This window comes from Zalophus californianus, chromosome 2 (assembly GCF_009762305.2).
Source record: "Zalophus californianus isolate mZalCal1 chromosome 2, mZalCal1.pri.v2, whole genome shotgun sequence".
NCBI classification, from domain to species: domain Eukaryota; kingdom Metazoa; phylum Chordata; class Mammalia; order Carnivora; family Otariidae; genus Zalophus; species Zalophus californianus.
The window spans coordinates 69698253-69711491 of NC_045596.1; the positions used below are offsets into that span (position 1 = coordinate 69698253).

At 34.6% G+C, this 13239-nt stretch overlaps 1 protein-coding gene across 11 annotated transcripts in view; it reads right to left on the reverse strand.

Moving 5' to 3' along the window:
- The window catches only part of MAPK10 (mitogen-activated protein kinase 10), a 547028-nt gene that overhangs the window by 158115 nt on the left and 375674 nt on the right, over window positions 1-13239 (reverse strand). For 7 of the 11 annotated variants that reach the window (XM_027600533.2, XM_027600531.2, XM_027600532.2 and 4 more), the window contains one exon: window positions 5887-5958. The exons of 1 other annotated variant lie outside the window; for it this stretch is intronic. In XM_027600533.2, the coding sequence (XP_027456334.1) occupies window positions 5887-5952 (66 nt within the window). In that variant the 5' untranslated portion in view covers window positions 5953-5958. Of the gene's footprint in view, window positions 1-5859; window positions 5959-13239 lie in introns of all 11 variants that reach the window. 3 more of the 11 variants (XM_027600538.2, XM_027600537.2, XM_027600540.2) reach the window with 1 other exon arrangement.

The following is a 13239-nucleotide window of genomic DNA, read 5'->3' on the forward strand; positions in this document are numbered from 1 at the left end:
AGACACTGAAGAACAATTTGACAATAATAACTTCAAAATGAGACTATTTTTGTCATATCTTCAATAATATTTTAGACTTTACATATTACAAACATCTACTGGAATTTATATAAAAGTGTTCTTTTTTCCTACTGGGGACCAAAATATCTTAGGCTTCTTTGCATTTAATCATAGTATGTCGGTTCTTGTTATATTTAACTGCTACTCGCTTCCGTTAAAACACTGTACACCAATAGATTCCAAAAAGTTCATAATGGGACTAGGGAAAGACCTTCCAGTATAATAGTTGAGATTTCCAACTGCAGAATAAAATATGATTGTATTACACCTTCGATAATTAACAGTGTTGTGAAGGTTAAATGAGGTAAAATCTTCATAAAGTCTTCTTTGATAACTATTGGGGTTTGGGGTTTTTTCTGACTCATTGTTTAGCACATAGCTGTTGCTGAGGTCTTTAACTCAAAGAGGAATAGGTTTTCAAGATTATAAGCCCAGCCACTCTCTTTCGTGCTTTAGAATAGACAGTGTGTTCTTTGAGAACAGTAACCATCTCATTCATCCTGTATCCCTAGTTTTTACAAGCTGCAGGTTTATATCATAGGTACTCAGTTAAGATGTATTGAATACATAAATCGTGGAATCAATCAGTAATCAATCAGTCAATACATAGGTATCTCCTTACATAGAAAATTTAAGGAGGCAGAAAGAGTTTCTGTGTCATAGCCAAAAAGAAACCCAGTGGGTTCAGTCACTTTGTTTCTAGTTCTACTGACATTTATAATTCTCAATTCATTAATTTGAGCCCTCTGTGAAATCCAAAATTAAATCATTTTAAATGATTCATAACCAACTCAAGCATCAGTAAACATTTAGAGAGGACAAGCTAATAACGTTGAGATAAATGTTAGGTTAACACTGATTTGTGATAGCAAAATAACCAAAATGCAATTAAATCTATTAATGTACACTTATAAAATGTTAAGATATTGAGAAATTGACTTGATTTTGAAAAGCAAGTAAATTTCTACTCGGGAAGTGGTGTTTCTCTATTAAGTTTTTATTTATCCTCTTTTATTCAAAAGGCATTTACTGCACATTTACAGAATTAAGGGAGATTTCTGGACTTGGAAATTCAAGATGAGGATACCCTGGTCCTGCCCCTGAGGCAGTCAGTCACCATGGAGAGGGGAAAAACACAAACCTGTACAACTAACGGTAATGTACATCAGGATGTGATAAATGCTGTAGATACCCATGGACATGCGTGTGGTTTCCAACATGCATTTCTGTGTGTATATATTCCTTGTTTAAAATCCTGACTCATCTGTTCAGTACAACAGAGTTCCAAAAATAGCACTTTTTACAGATTTTTTTTTTTAATTTGGAAAAATGAAATTAAACAGCTCTGTAATTCTCTGTTCAATTGAGAATAGAAAGCTAAGAAGGCTTACCTGTTTCTCAGGGGGATCCAGAGTGCACTTTCAATTCCCTGTCAGTCTATATTTTTGTAAAGGATTCATACCAGTCCAAACTAAAGATTATTGTTTTATTGTCTAACGTTACACAGACAAATTTCTCCCCAGAATATAATGAAAGACCTCTTGCTTGCAAAAGCTGCTTGTTGGAATATTAAAAAAAAAAAATTTAATAGGAGTAGCTAAAAAATTCAATGACTCCCATGTTCTTCGAGTAATTCAACTAAAAAAATAAAGTCAACACTATTACAAATAATGTACATATTTCCTGTTTATAAAGAACTGTCTGGGCAAGTTTGTTCTCTATATTTTCTGTAACTTCTTATTGATAACAAATGAAAAAACTGGAAATATGACATAATATAAAAAGCCACAGATTAAGACTCAAGAGACCTGGAAAATGAATATACTTGATCACTTGTCTTCGTACATTGTCTCTCTGGCAAGAAGTTGGGAGCAACCTAACCCTGCTGTGATCAGGGTAAACACCATTGCATACCAAGAACGTGTGAGATGTCTCATGAAATAAGAAGCTTCCAAAAAACATAGTTTGAAAGTGAACCCCAGTCAATAACTCTGCCTCTAAAAATGAATACACTCTTTTCTCTAAATTGCTAGAGCAGTAAATCAGGCATAGAGCTACAGAAAAGAAAAATAAATAAATAAACATTATCAAATAAAAATTCTACAAGGAAAGTAAATAAAATGCTCTGAGTCATGACCAGCAACATTCTGCTTGCTATAATATATTTAGATTTTTTTAAACTTATAGAATATGCATGTATCTAGATACCAAAAGCTCATAGTAAGCAAAAAAAATTCAGAGTCATTAATAGAGTTCATGCTTCACTTCTCTTTATTCCTTTGCTTTCAAAGAAGTCTTACTAGAAATAGACATTTTGCATCTGTACCCAAATGTTGGGAGCTGATTTTAAAAAATAACTTCAACCTACAAAAAGACTCTGGATTAAAAAATATAGCATAAGTTTTAAGATCTTTTTTATTGATAATTTTTGAAGTTCAGATTTAATCTTGAGGTACGTAAAACATGAATTAATTTTTTGTTTGGTTGTGGTTTGTTTTATAAGTGTTAGTGCCCACAGTAAACGAATAGGCTCATGGCAGCTAATGAAATAGCACACAGTCACATCGCTTGCAAGTGGTAGGGCCCAGATATTCTACCCAGAAATTCAGTCCTGCTCCTTTCGACCAAAGCACAGTCACAGGTGCAACTGATTACCTAAACCAAATATATATCATTCATTGATTCATTACGCAAATACTCAGTGATTGCCCGCGCCCTGCCATGTGCAAAAGAGAGAAAATTCCAACAGTGTGCTGGGTAGATGTTCAACAACTGCAGGGAGGGAGGACACTTATTGTAGTAATTGTTTATTTACATAAAGTACATGCTCCTATAATAATAGACTTCCATCTACCAACCTTACATCACTGAACTTTGAGTTGGGGGGAGAGATGCACAATCAACTCTTGTGAGCCTGTGTGAGTTGGCTCCTGCCCATGCGGAAAATGCATTGTAGTAGAGAGAGAGAAGCAACATACTAGTCACGTATATGGTGGTATATCAGCTACCAAAAAGTGTTACAGAGGGAAAAAAAAAAAGCAAGGCTGGCAAGTTGGGTAGGCAGTGTAGGTAGGAAGGGGCAATATTAAATAGGACAGTCAAGAAAGATTCCCTAAAAAATGACATTTGAGCAAAGCCCTGACAGTGGTGAAGGAGTGGACCAAGAGGCCAATAAAGGAAGAGCATTTCAGGGAGGGGGGCTTCTAGGTAGCTACGTGGTAAAGGCTTGGGTATTTATTTTAAGAATTTTAGTTTTTACCCTAAGTGACATGGGAAGACGTGGAAAGGTTTTTCTGTTTTGTTTTGGTTTTAGCCAAGGAGTGACATGATCCACTTATACTTTTCAAAATATTATTCTTGTTGATGTTTGAGAGTAAACCATTTAGGAGTGAGCAAATGTGGAAACTCTGGTAATAATCCAAGCAAGAGGTAACAGTAGGTTGGATCAAAGTGGTAGTGGAGGGGCGCCTGGGTGGCTTAGTCATTAAGCATCTGCCTTCAGCTCAGGTCATGATCCCGGGGTTCTGGAATCGAGCTCCGCATCAGGCTCCCTGCTTGGCAGGGAGCCTGCTTCTCCTTCTGCCTGCTGCTCCCCCTGCTTGTGCTCGCTCCCTCTCTCTATCAAATAAATAAATAAAATATTAAAACACACACACACACACACACACACACACACACACAAAGTGGTAGTGGAGAGAATGTTGGGAAGTGGTGAGATTTCAGATACATTTTGAATGTAGAGACAACAGTATTTGCTGACAAATTGAATGTGAAGTGTTGCCCAAAAGATGATTCCAAAGATTTTGTTCTAAGCAACTGGGAAAGGTGAATTTAGCATTTACTGAATTAGAACAGAGTATTTTGGAGGAAAGATCAGGAATTTGGTTTGGTGTATGCAGAGTTTGATATGCCTATTAGACATCTAAGCAGAGACGCAGAACAAGTAGCTGGGCATGGTCTGGCTTTGGGGAGAGATTTGGGTTGGAGATATAACTATGGAAGTAGTCAAGATACTGATAATACTTAAAACAGGGACTCAATTTGGAGCACCAGAAGAATGAATGTAAATTTATTTAAAATATATTCAGCTATTTAATAAACACATATCCCAGCACTGTTCTCATTGCTCTGCAAGTATTAACTCATTTAATTCTCATAAGCCTAGAAGGTAGATACCATTATTTTCCTCTTTTTACAAATTTAGAAACAAATGCACAGAGAGGTTAAGTAACTTGCCCAAGGCACAAACAAGTATATGGCTAATAAGTGACAGACTTGGAGTTTCTAACAAAGCCGTCCAGTTCCAGAATTCTTCTTTTTTTTTTAAGATTTTATTTATTTATTTGACAGAGAGAGACACAGCGAGAGAGGGAACACAAGCAGGGGGAGTGGGAGAGGGAGAAGCAGGCTTCCTGCGGAGCAGGGAGCCCGACGCAGGGCTCAATCTCAGGACCCTGGGATCATGACCTGAGCGGAAGGCAGACGCTTAACGACTGAGCCACCCAGGTGCCCTTAGTTCCAGAATTCTCATTACAGAAGAGAAGTTATTTAAATGCCTGAGGCTTCCAGCACTATGACATTTAGAGGTCAGGGAACTGAGGCAGATCAGATCAGTAAATCCTACTCATAGCATGTAACACATTTTACTCTCCCTTGGAAATTCTACTTATGCTTAGAGAGAGTAGATTTACCAATGTTTGTTTCCCTTTATATTTTTTCACATTTTCTGTAACAAGTACATATTACTTCCAGAAACAGAAAAGAGTGTTTTAAAATAATAGAAGGTGCAGAGTTGAAACAAGGTGAAACCTTGTTTCTTTTTTTTTTTTAATTTTTTTATTGTTAGGTTAATCACCATATATTACATCATTAGTTTTTGGTGCAGTGTTCCATGATTCATTGTTTGTTCATAACACCCAGTGCTCCATGCAGAACGTGCCCTCCTCAATACCCATCACCAGGCTAACCCATCCCCCCACCCCCCTCCCCTCCAGAACCCTCAGTTTGTTTTTCAGAGTCCATCATCTCTCCTGGTTCAAAGGATGCATGTCACTCCCTGTTTACAGCACAGCTCAATGAGAAGATAACAGTGAAAATCATTACAGAAAAGCTGAATTGCTTTTTGCTTGGAGCATGAATAAAGTTATTATAATTTATTATCCAAAGGACAATCCTGAGAGTGAAGGGGAGCACTATTAATTATACCATAACAACAGGCTGAAGTTAGGATTACCCTAAACATAACCTGTAGTAGGAATAAGCAGCCCAGGTAGCCTCTTTCTTAAGAATAGAATATGTATGAATACAGGAGAGCGGACTCTTATCTGGTCCATGCACACTACCTTCTTATTATGGTTCGCTGTAGGCTAAATATACCTTTGTTTGCTGTTATTGTTGTTTACCCTTCTACTAACCACCGGTTAGCACCGGGCATCAAAAAACTGAGCACGCCTGGCATGGTACTATCTGTGGGTATTGGAGATCTGCTACAGGGGGCTCATTGGTCCTTATGATGAGAAACAATAATACGGACTTCAGCTATTTTGATGATTCAAGCCACATTTCAAGTATTAGGAAATACATATTAATGGCATTAAGTATAAATAAAACCTAGTAAGAAATCACTGTACCCAGTGATTAATTTATAATCATTAAAAAGAATCATTTTCATTCCCATTCTAACTTAAGTGAACTGGGAAAGAAAAAACATTTAACTATCCACTTCTATTTACATCAACTTGATGTGGAACATATGCAAGCTGAAATGGCAAAATGGAAATACAAGAGAATATACTGTACCTTGTTTTACCTGTAAGGAACACACACCTGACAAAAGGCAATTTTCACATCCAAGGTTGGTTCACTGCAGTAGTGCAATAAATGGAGGCTCATAAATACCTATAAAAAAGGGGGGGGCATGAATTTCCAAATCACCTAATTGTTCATTATTTCATAGTATAAACTTTAATATAATTTGAATTAAATACAAGGTGTCATGCATAACATATATTCAGCATAATCTGTATCCTGACTAGTGACAGGTACCTTTCATAAATCATAAACACTAAATAATAAAATAAGGTAAAATGTTCTATTTTTATCATGATTAATACCACCACAATCATAAAGATTAGATATAGGGAATTGGATATACTTAATAAGTTAAAGTTTAGAACATCCTTATTATACAGGGCTTTCAGTTCTAGGCATCTAACTTTAAAAATCTCAAACATATGCTCAAGAGCATATATATAAGGATGTTTATCATAGAATAAAGGGACTTTTAAATAAACTGTAATGGATAATAGAATTATATACAGGACGTGGAATAACTGAATTCAAACTTAAGGTATCAGCATAGATAAATTTTTCAAACATGATGTTGAGTGGAGAAAAAGCAAGTTGCATAGGGGTATGAAGATCATTGTATTATTAACATAAAATTTTTAAATAGACAAAAATATGTACATTGCTTTGTTATACAATCATAAAACCAAGACTAAAAAAATATTATTTTCCATATGTTTGAAATATTTTATAATTTTGCAAAGGAGAGCATAAAATCAATAATTTTTAAAGGAGAGGATAAAATCATGTAATGGTGGTAATGCCAAATTAGGTATTGTGTTAATCTGAGTATGATGAAGCAGCATCAGAGAAAACTGACTGAAACATTTTTCAGTTCAGTTAGGCACACTTTACTGAATGTTTATTGTATGCAAGACACAATTCTGTGAGTTAAACAATTTTAAAGCCACAATTGACACAAGACGTCTGTTTCTGACAATATGAATGATTAGATATCTTGAAAACCACTCTCAGCGTAAAACTCCTAAAAAAGTTAGATGAAATATACAAAATATATTTTTTAATGCATAACCAAACTGCTGAAAGAAAGAAAGAGAAAGAGAAGAAAAATTCTGAGAGGCTGAAAACAAAGTGAAAGATTTCATGCAAAGAAGTAAATGAGCTGAAGCTGCCATTTGTCCCCAGGACATCTGCTGATGTCTGAAGATGAGAACTTTAGTTTTTAAAGAGTAGCATGTAGAGTCCAGGAAACAAAGCTTAAAACATATCTATGGTGGGAAGTCACATTGAAGACACCTGCACTGAGCTTAGTAGAGGATTTTTGTTTGTTTGTTTGTTTTATTTGATAAGGTATATTCACAATGGTTGCAGCTTTTTTTTTTTTTTTTAATTTGAAATCAAGTTAGTTAACATCTAATGTAGTATTGGTTTCAGGAGTAGAATTTAGAATTTAGAAATTTATCACTTACATATAACACCCAGGGCTCATCCCAACAAGTGCCCTCCTTAGTGTCCATCACCAGTTAGCCCATCCCCCCCATCTTCACGTCCCCTCCAGCAACTCTCAGTTTGTTCAGTAGAGGAAGTTTTAAACAAACTTTAGGAGAGCTAGCAACACAATCCCAGAAGGAAGGTCTGAACTGCAAGAAAAAATACAAAGGAATTTGGCAGATTTTTTAAATTTAAGAAAGAATGAAAGGGCAAGAACATATAAGACGTGCCTTAAGAAGAGCAAAGTAAGTGTTTGTGGAGGTTAGGAGGTAGAAAGCTAAAGTAAACGTACGTGGGATTGATGCAGAAATAGACCTATAAATAAGGAGCCAAAAACAGACACATACATACATACATGGAAGCCTAATTATGTTAAAGTCTGCATTTCAGATATATAGGGAAAGAAGAAACTATGCATTAAATCGTGCTGAGACAATAGGTCATGCATCAGAAATATGGAGGGTGGAAGGTGGGGAAGAAGCCCACCCCTGTTGAAAGACAATTTTCTAATTAGGTCTTTCACATTTCTGCATGTCTGACAAACAGAAGCACTGGCTGTTTTTATTCCAGACTACCTTCTCAAGGATAATAGCAAACAGTTTTGGAAGAGAGAGATACTATCTCCCTATGGAGGAAAGAAAGGGCAGGTTTGATTACTCTCCAGTATAGTAAAGATAAGGTGTCCCTCTGGGGCAAGCCATGCTTACTGCCAATTATAAAGATTTGGGTTCCTTACGCTTGGAGTTCCTCTTCTATAACAATAACCCGCTGTATATGCAGTAGTCACCTGACTTTCTTTGAATCACCCTGTGGGACTGGGGCCTAAGGAACTGGCATGAATGCTGACATTCTATCCACTGCTATTAATGTGCGTAATAAAGACCAAGGATCCATGTCTACTTCTTCAATTTGAGTGGTGCAGTCATGCATGTTTGTTTCATTATTATTTTTTAAAGCCTACATATATGAAATACTATTTGACATGTCAAATATTTTATAATAGAAAAAATTCAAGTGACACAAAGAACTAGTGGTCTTTTATTCTTTTGCTGGGCATTGCTTTGGAGGCACAAATGCCCGGAACCAAAACATTCATAATAGCCATTAATGGGAAATGATCTTGAAGAGAAATGCCGAGAGGTGTAAAGCAGGAAGATAGAAGAAACTGTGCTTGATGATAACATTAAACTACTGAATTGAGAAATTCTGGAACTTTTCTACTTCTAGACTTTCTGTTATATAAGAAAGCAACCCCTCATAAAATAATTACTAAAATATAGTCAGAAAGTAAAAAATAAAACAACAAAACAACCTATTCTCAATTTTTAGTCTGTGAGATTATTTTATTGTATCCATGAGATTTCCATGAGATTTATGTATCATTTTTGCCAATTACCTCTACTTTTTAAAAAAATTTTAAGTTCAGTTTTAATTCAGGTATAATTTACACATAGCAAAATAAACAGTTCTTAAGTGTATAGGTTGATGAGTTTTGACAAATGCACAGAACCATGTAACTCACATTTCAATGAAGATAAAAAATAGTCTGAAAACCCCTGTGCTCTTTTCTAGACAATATTCCCCACTCCCCAGGCAAATAATATTTTAACTTCTTTCACTATAAATTAGTTTTTCTTGTCCTAAAACTCGTATCAATGAGTTGGGCTTCTTTTGCTCAGCATTATGCTTTTAGTATTCAGCCATATTGGCATAAATTTTAGTAATTGTTCATTTTATGGTTTGGTTTAATGCAACACTGTGTGCTTATCCATTCTGTTTGAGGGCACTTGAGGTGCCTCTATTTTTTAACATTATTAATAATTCTGCTATGAATACTTATGTACATATATTTTTGTATAAATATGTTTTTATTCCTCTCAGGAAAAGTACTGAGAGAAAAAATTGTTGGATTATAAGATTAGGAATATGTTTAATTTATGAAAAACTGCCAGGCACATTATCAACCCCCTGCAGCAATGTAGGAAAATTCAGTCGTTTTATATCCTTGCCAACATTTGGTGTTATCAGTTTTCTAAATTTTAATTATTCTAATGAGTATTTAATAATATTTTGTTATAGTTTCATTTTTTATTTCCTTGATTACTAATGATGTTGAGCTTATTTTCATGTGTTTATTGGCCATTTATTTATTGTCTTTTGTGAAATGCCTTTTCAAGTCTTGTGCATTTACTGGTAGACTGTGGGTAGGGGGAGGAGGTTATCTGTCTTTTTATTACAAATTATAGCATATAGCGAACCATAATAAGAAGGTAGTGTGCATGGACCAGATAAGAGTCTGCTCTCCTGTATTCATACATATTCTATTCTTAAGAAAGAGGCTACCTGGGCTGCTTATTCCTACTACAGGTTATGTTTAGGGTAATCCTAACTTCAGCCTGTTGTTATGGTGTAATTAATAGTGCTCCCCTTCACTCTCAGGATTGTCCTTTGGATAATAAATTATAGTAACTTTATTCATGCTCCAAGCAAAAAGCAATTCAGCTTTTCTGTAATGATTTTCACTGTTATCTTCTCATTGAGCTGTGCTGTAAACAGGGAGTGACATGCATCCTTTGAAACAAGGTTTCACCTTGTTTCAACTCTGCACCTTCTATTATTTTAAAACACTCTTTTCTGTTTCTGGAAGTAATATGTACTTGTTACAGAAAATGTGAAAAAATATAAAGGGAAACAAACATTGGTAAATCTACTCTCTCTAAGCATAAGTAGAATTTCCAAGGGAGAGTAAAATGTGTTACATGCTATGATTATATTTTATTTTATCCAAAAACTTACTAGTTATACTTTTTTTTAGTGGTTGTTCTAGAGTTTACAACCTGCATTATAAATTTTAAGTCATCTAGCTTCAAGTAATATTATTCTACTTCACATATAGTTTAAGAAACTTATAATAGTATATTTCAATTTTCTCCTCAGGTCCTTTGAACGATTGTTGTCATATATTTCACTTATACATATTTTATAAACCCCATAACAGATTACTATTATTTTTGCTTTAAATAAGCAATTCTATCCAAAAGAAATTAATAAATTACAAAAAAAGTATTTTATATTTGTTACGTATTTTCTCTGTATAGTTCTTTCTCACCTTTCTTTAAAGTTATTATAAATGGTATTTTTATTTTATTTCCATTTTCCAAATGCTCATTTCCAGCATTTAAAATATGTTGTCCCATTCATTATTGTCTCATTATCTTATAGCATGCATTAAATGGGGAAATGTTCTCCCAGCCACTCTTCAATTTTTCCTGCAGTCTTCTCACAGCACTTTTGTACTTTTATTATGGAAAATTTATTTGGAAAACCAAATGAAAAAAAAAGCTTCTTTCCTTCTCTAGCACAAATCTAAGTATTTTCACTATCTTTGCATATTGAGATCTATAAGTTTTCAATAAATTTGATGCTAACAAATTAGGAATGAGGAGTTTGTAGTAGTGAAAGTGTGAAAGAGTCTAACACAGACGACCTCAGAAATGCTACCCAGCAAGGTTGTTTTAGTTCTGTACTGCTGAACTGGACATGTGGGAAATAATAACATCCAGCTCACCAGCTGAAATGAACACTGTATTTTAATTTTTAATGAATGAATAATCTTGCTGTGGAAAGCAAGCATCCTGACCTTTCCTGGTTGCGTCATAAAGATTCCAAATGTAGCACCATGACTTAAGTCACCAAGTCACTGCAGAAACGTCTTGCTCCACAAAGGGACATTAAAAGAAAAAGAATGTTCAGTATGATAATCTCAGTGAATTACAGAAAACTAGTTTGGTAATTATATTTCCTGATAGCATGACAGGGAGCATTTGGCACCATTGCATGGAAACAACATAAATGGCCAGGGCATTATCTCGATATTAGTCTAAAATGGAATTAGTGACAATATCTTGATGCAATAGAGGACCCATGAGGACCTTGAAAAGGGAGGGGATGATAATTTGGGGAATTTAGTGCTTTCAGTTACTGGTTGTTCTTCTGGGGAAAGCCCCATATGTGCACTCCTTGCTATGTACTATACTGAGTTTCGCTTCATTACATGCCTATGTGAGTTAATGGTTACTCTGAGCAAAGCAGTAGGCCAAGTTGTATGAATGAGATACACTTAAGAATTTATTAGATTGAACTGGTGCATGTAGCTGCTATAAAAGAATGTAACTTTGATGTGTTTTAATAGCAGATCAATACTTAAATTCTTTTATATTTGAGATGTGCCAACTAAACCACAGGAGGTTTGAGAAGCTTCACAGATGCAAAAAATCAAATTGTTCTGGGCAGCTCCAGGTTCCCATGGTTTGTCATTGAAATGTAATACTTGCAAGAGAAAACTAAATGAACAATTGATTACAAAAAATGTTTTGAGATCCCGCACTTTCCAAGTTGAACTAATATAAAACAAACTCATCTGTAAATAATTTTTGTATTTATTACATATCAGATTTATTAACAGATGACTCTCTTAACAGCCTGTAAGCATATGTACAATATTAGAATATAAAATTATAGTTAATTACAAAAAAAATACTCTGTCTCTTCTATGCCCAAAGAAGTCTCCCAATTATGTACAAAAAATGTACATATAAAAAAACAAATGAAAAGTAAATATACCATGAAGCAAGTAATTATCTTTTTTAAAAAAATTATCTTTTTAGTGCTGATAGAAAAAATAGAATTAAATTTAATTTTCTATTAAGAACTGTGCATTTGATCACTTTAAGATATTATTATATCTTTTGGTCCATGGACTATCATTTAGAACAGAAGTCAACAAACTGTGGCCCATGGACAAATTCAACTCACCATCCATTTTTGTAAATAAAGTTTTATTGGAACACGGCCACCCATTAGTTTACATATTGTCTAAGGCTGCTTTCACACTATAATGGTAGATTTGAGTAACTGTGGCAGAAACTATATGGCCTGCAAAGCTTAAAATAATCTGACCCTTTTTAGAAAAGGTTGCCAGGGGCACCTGGCTGGCTGTCAGTAGAGCGTGTGGCTCTTAGTCTCAGGGCTCTGAGTTCAAGCCCCACAATGGGCATAGAGCTTACTAAAAAAATAAAAACATTTTTTAATTAAAATAAATTTTAAAAAGAAAAGGTTGCCAACCTCTGATTTAGAGCACTCTCAACACAAACATCTAGAAGCCTATCACCAGATTCAGTATAAAAGCAAAAGTAATTTAATGTCTCTAATCATACATTTGTAAGAACACAAAATATTTTCTAATAAGTAATATTTAATATCCAATAAATACTACTCCCTCCCAAGTAATCTGTGCTTGTCTACATCTAGAAGGTAAGTATCTCTTAAAATATTGTTCATATAACAAGATGATCGCTTCCATAGAAATCCTTTGATAAACTTACTTAGCAGGAGTAAAGCAATAGAGACAAGAATATAAGAGATGAGAAAGACGCAAATACATAAGAAATAAGAAGGATTATTGAAGAGAAAGACATACAAAATAAGAAATATAAAAACAGCAAAATTCACCAATTTGAGAATTATAATACATAAAAACATTTTTAAATTTTCTTAGTATTGAACATATAGCATTGCTTCTGGTCCTAGAAACCTGGTAGGCTTAGCTAACATGGAAGCTCTTACACCACAAAATTCTAGATGACCTGGGTAAACTGTAACAAAAAGTAGTTAATGTGCAGTTGAATTTACACGAGAAAAGGAAAATTGCCAGTGGTGTTCTGAACTTGGCTCCTACAATCAGCTTGCAAAAGCTGAATGTGCACAGCTTTTCCCAACTCCAAGCTTGATGACACCACTTCAGTAGTTTAAAATTGGCCTCGGTGGGAATATTTATACCATAGAAACTGGCAAATGCTACAAACCAAGCTTTCTTCAGAG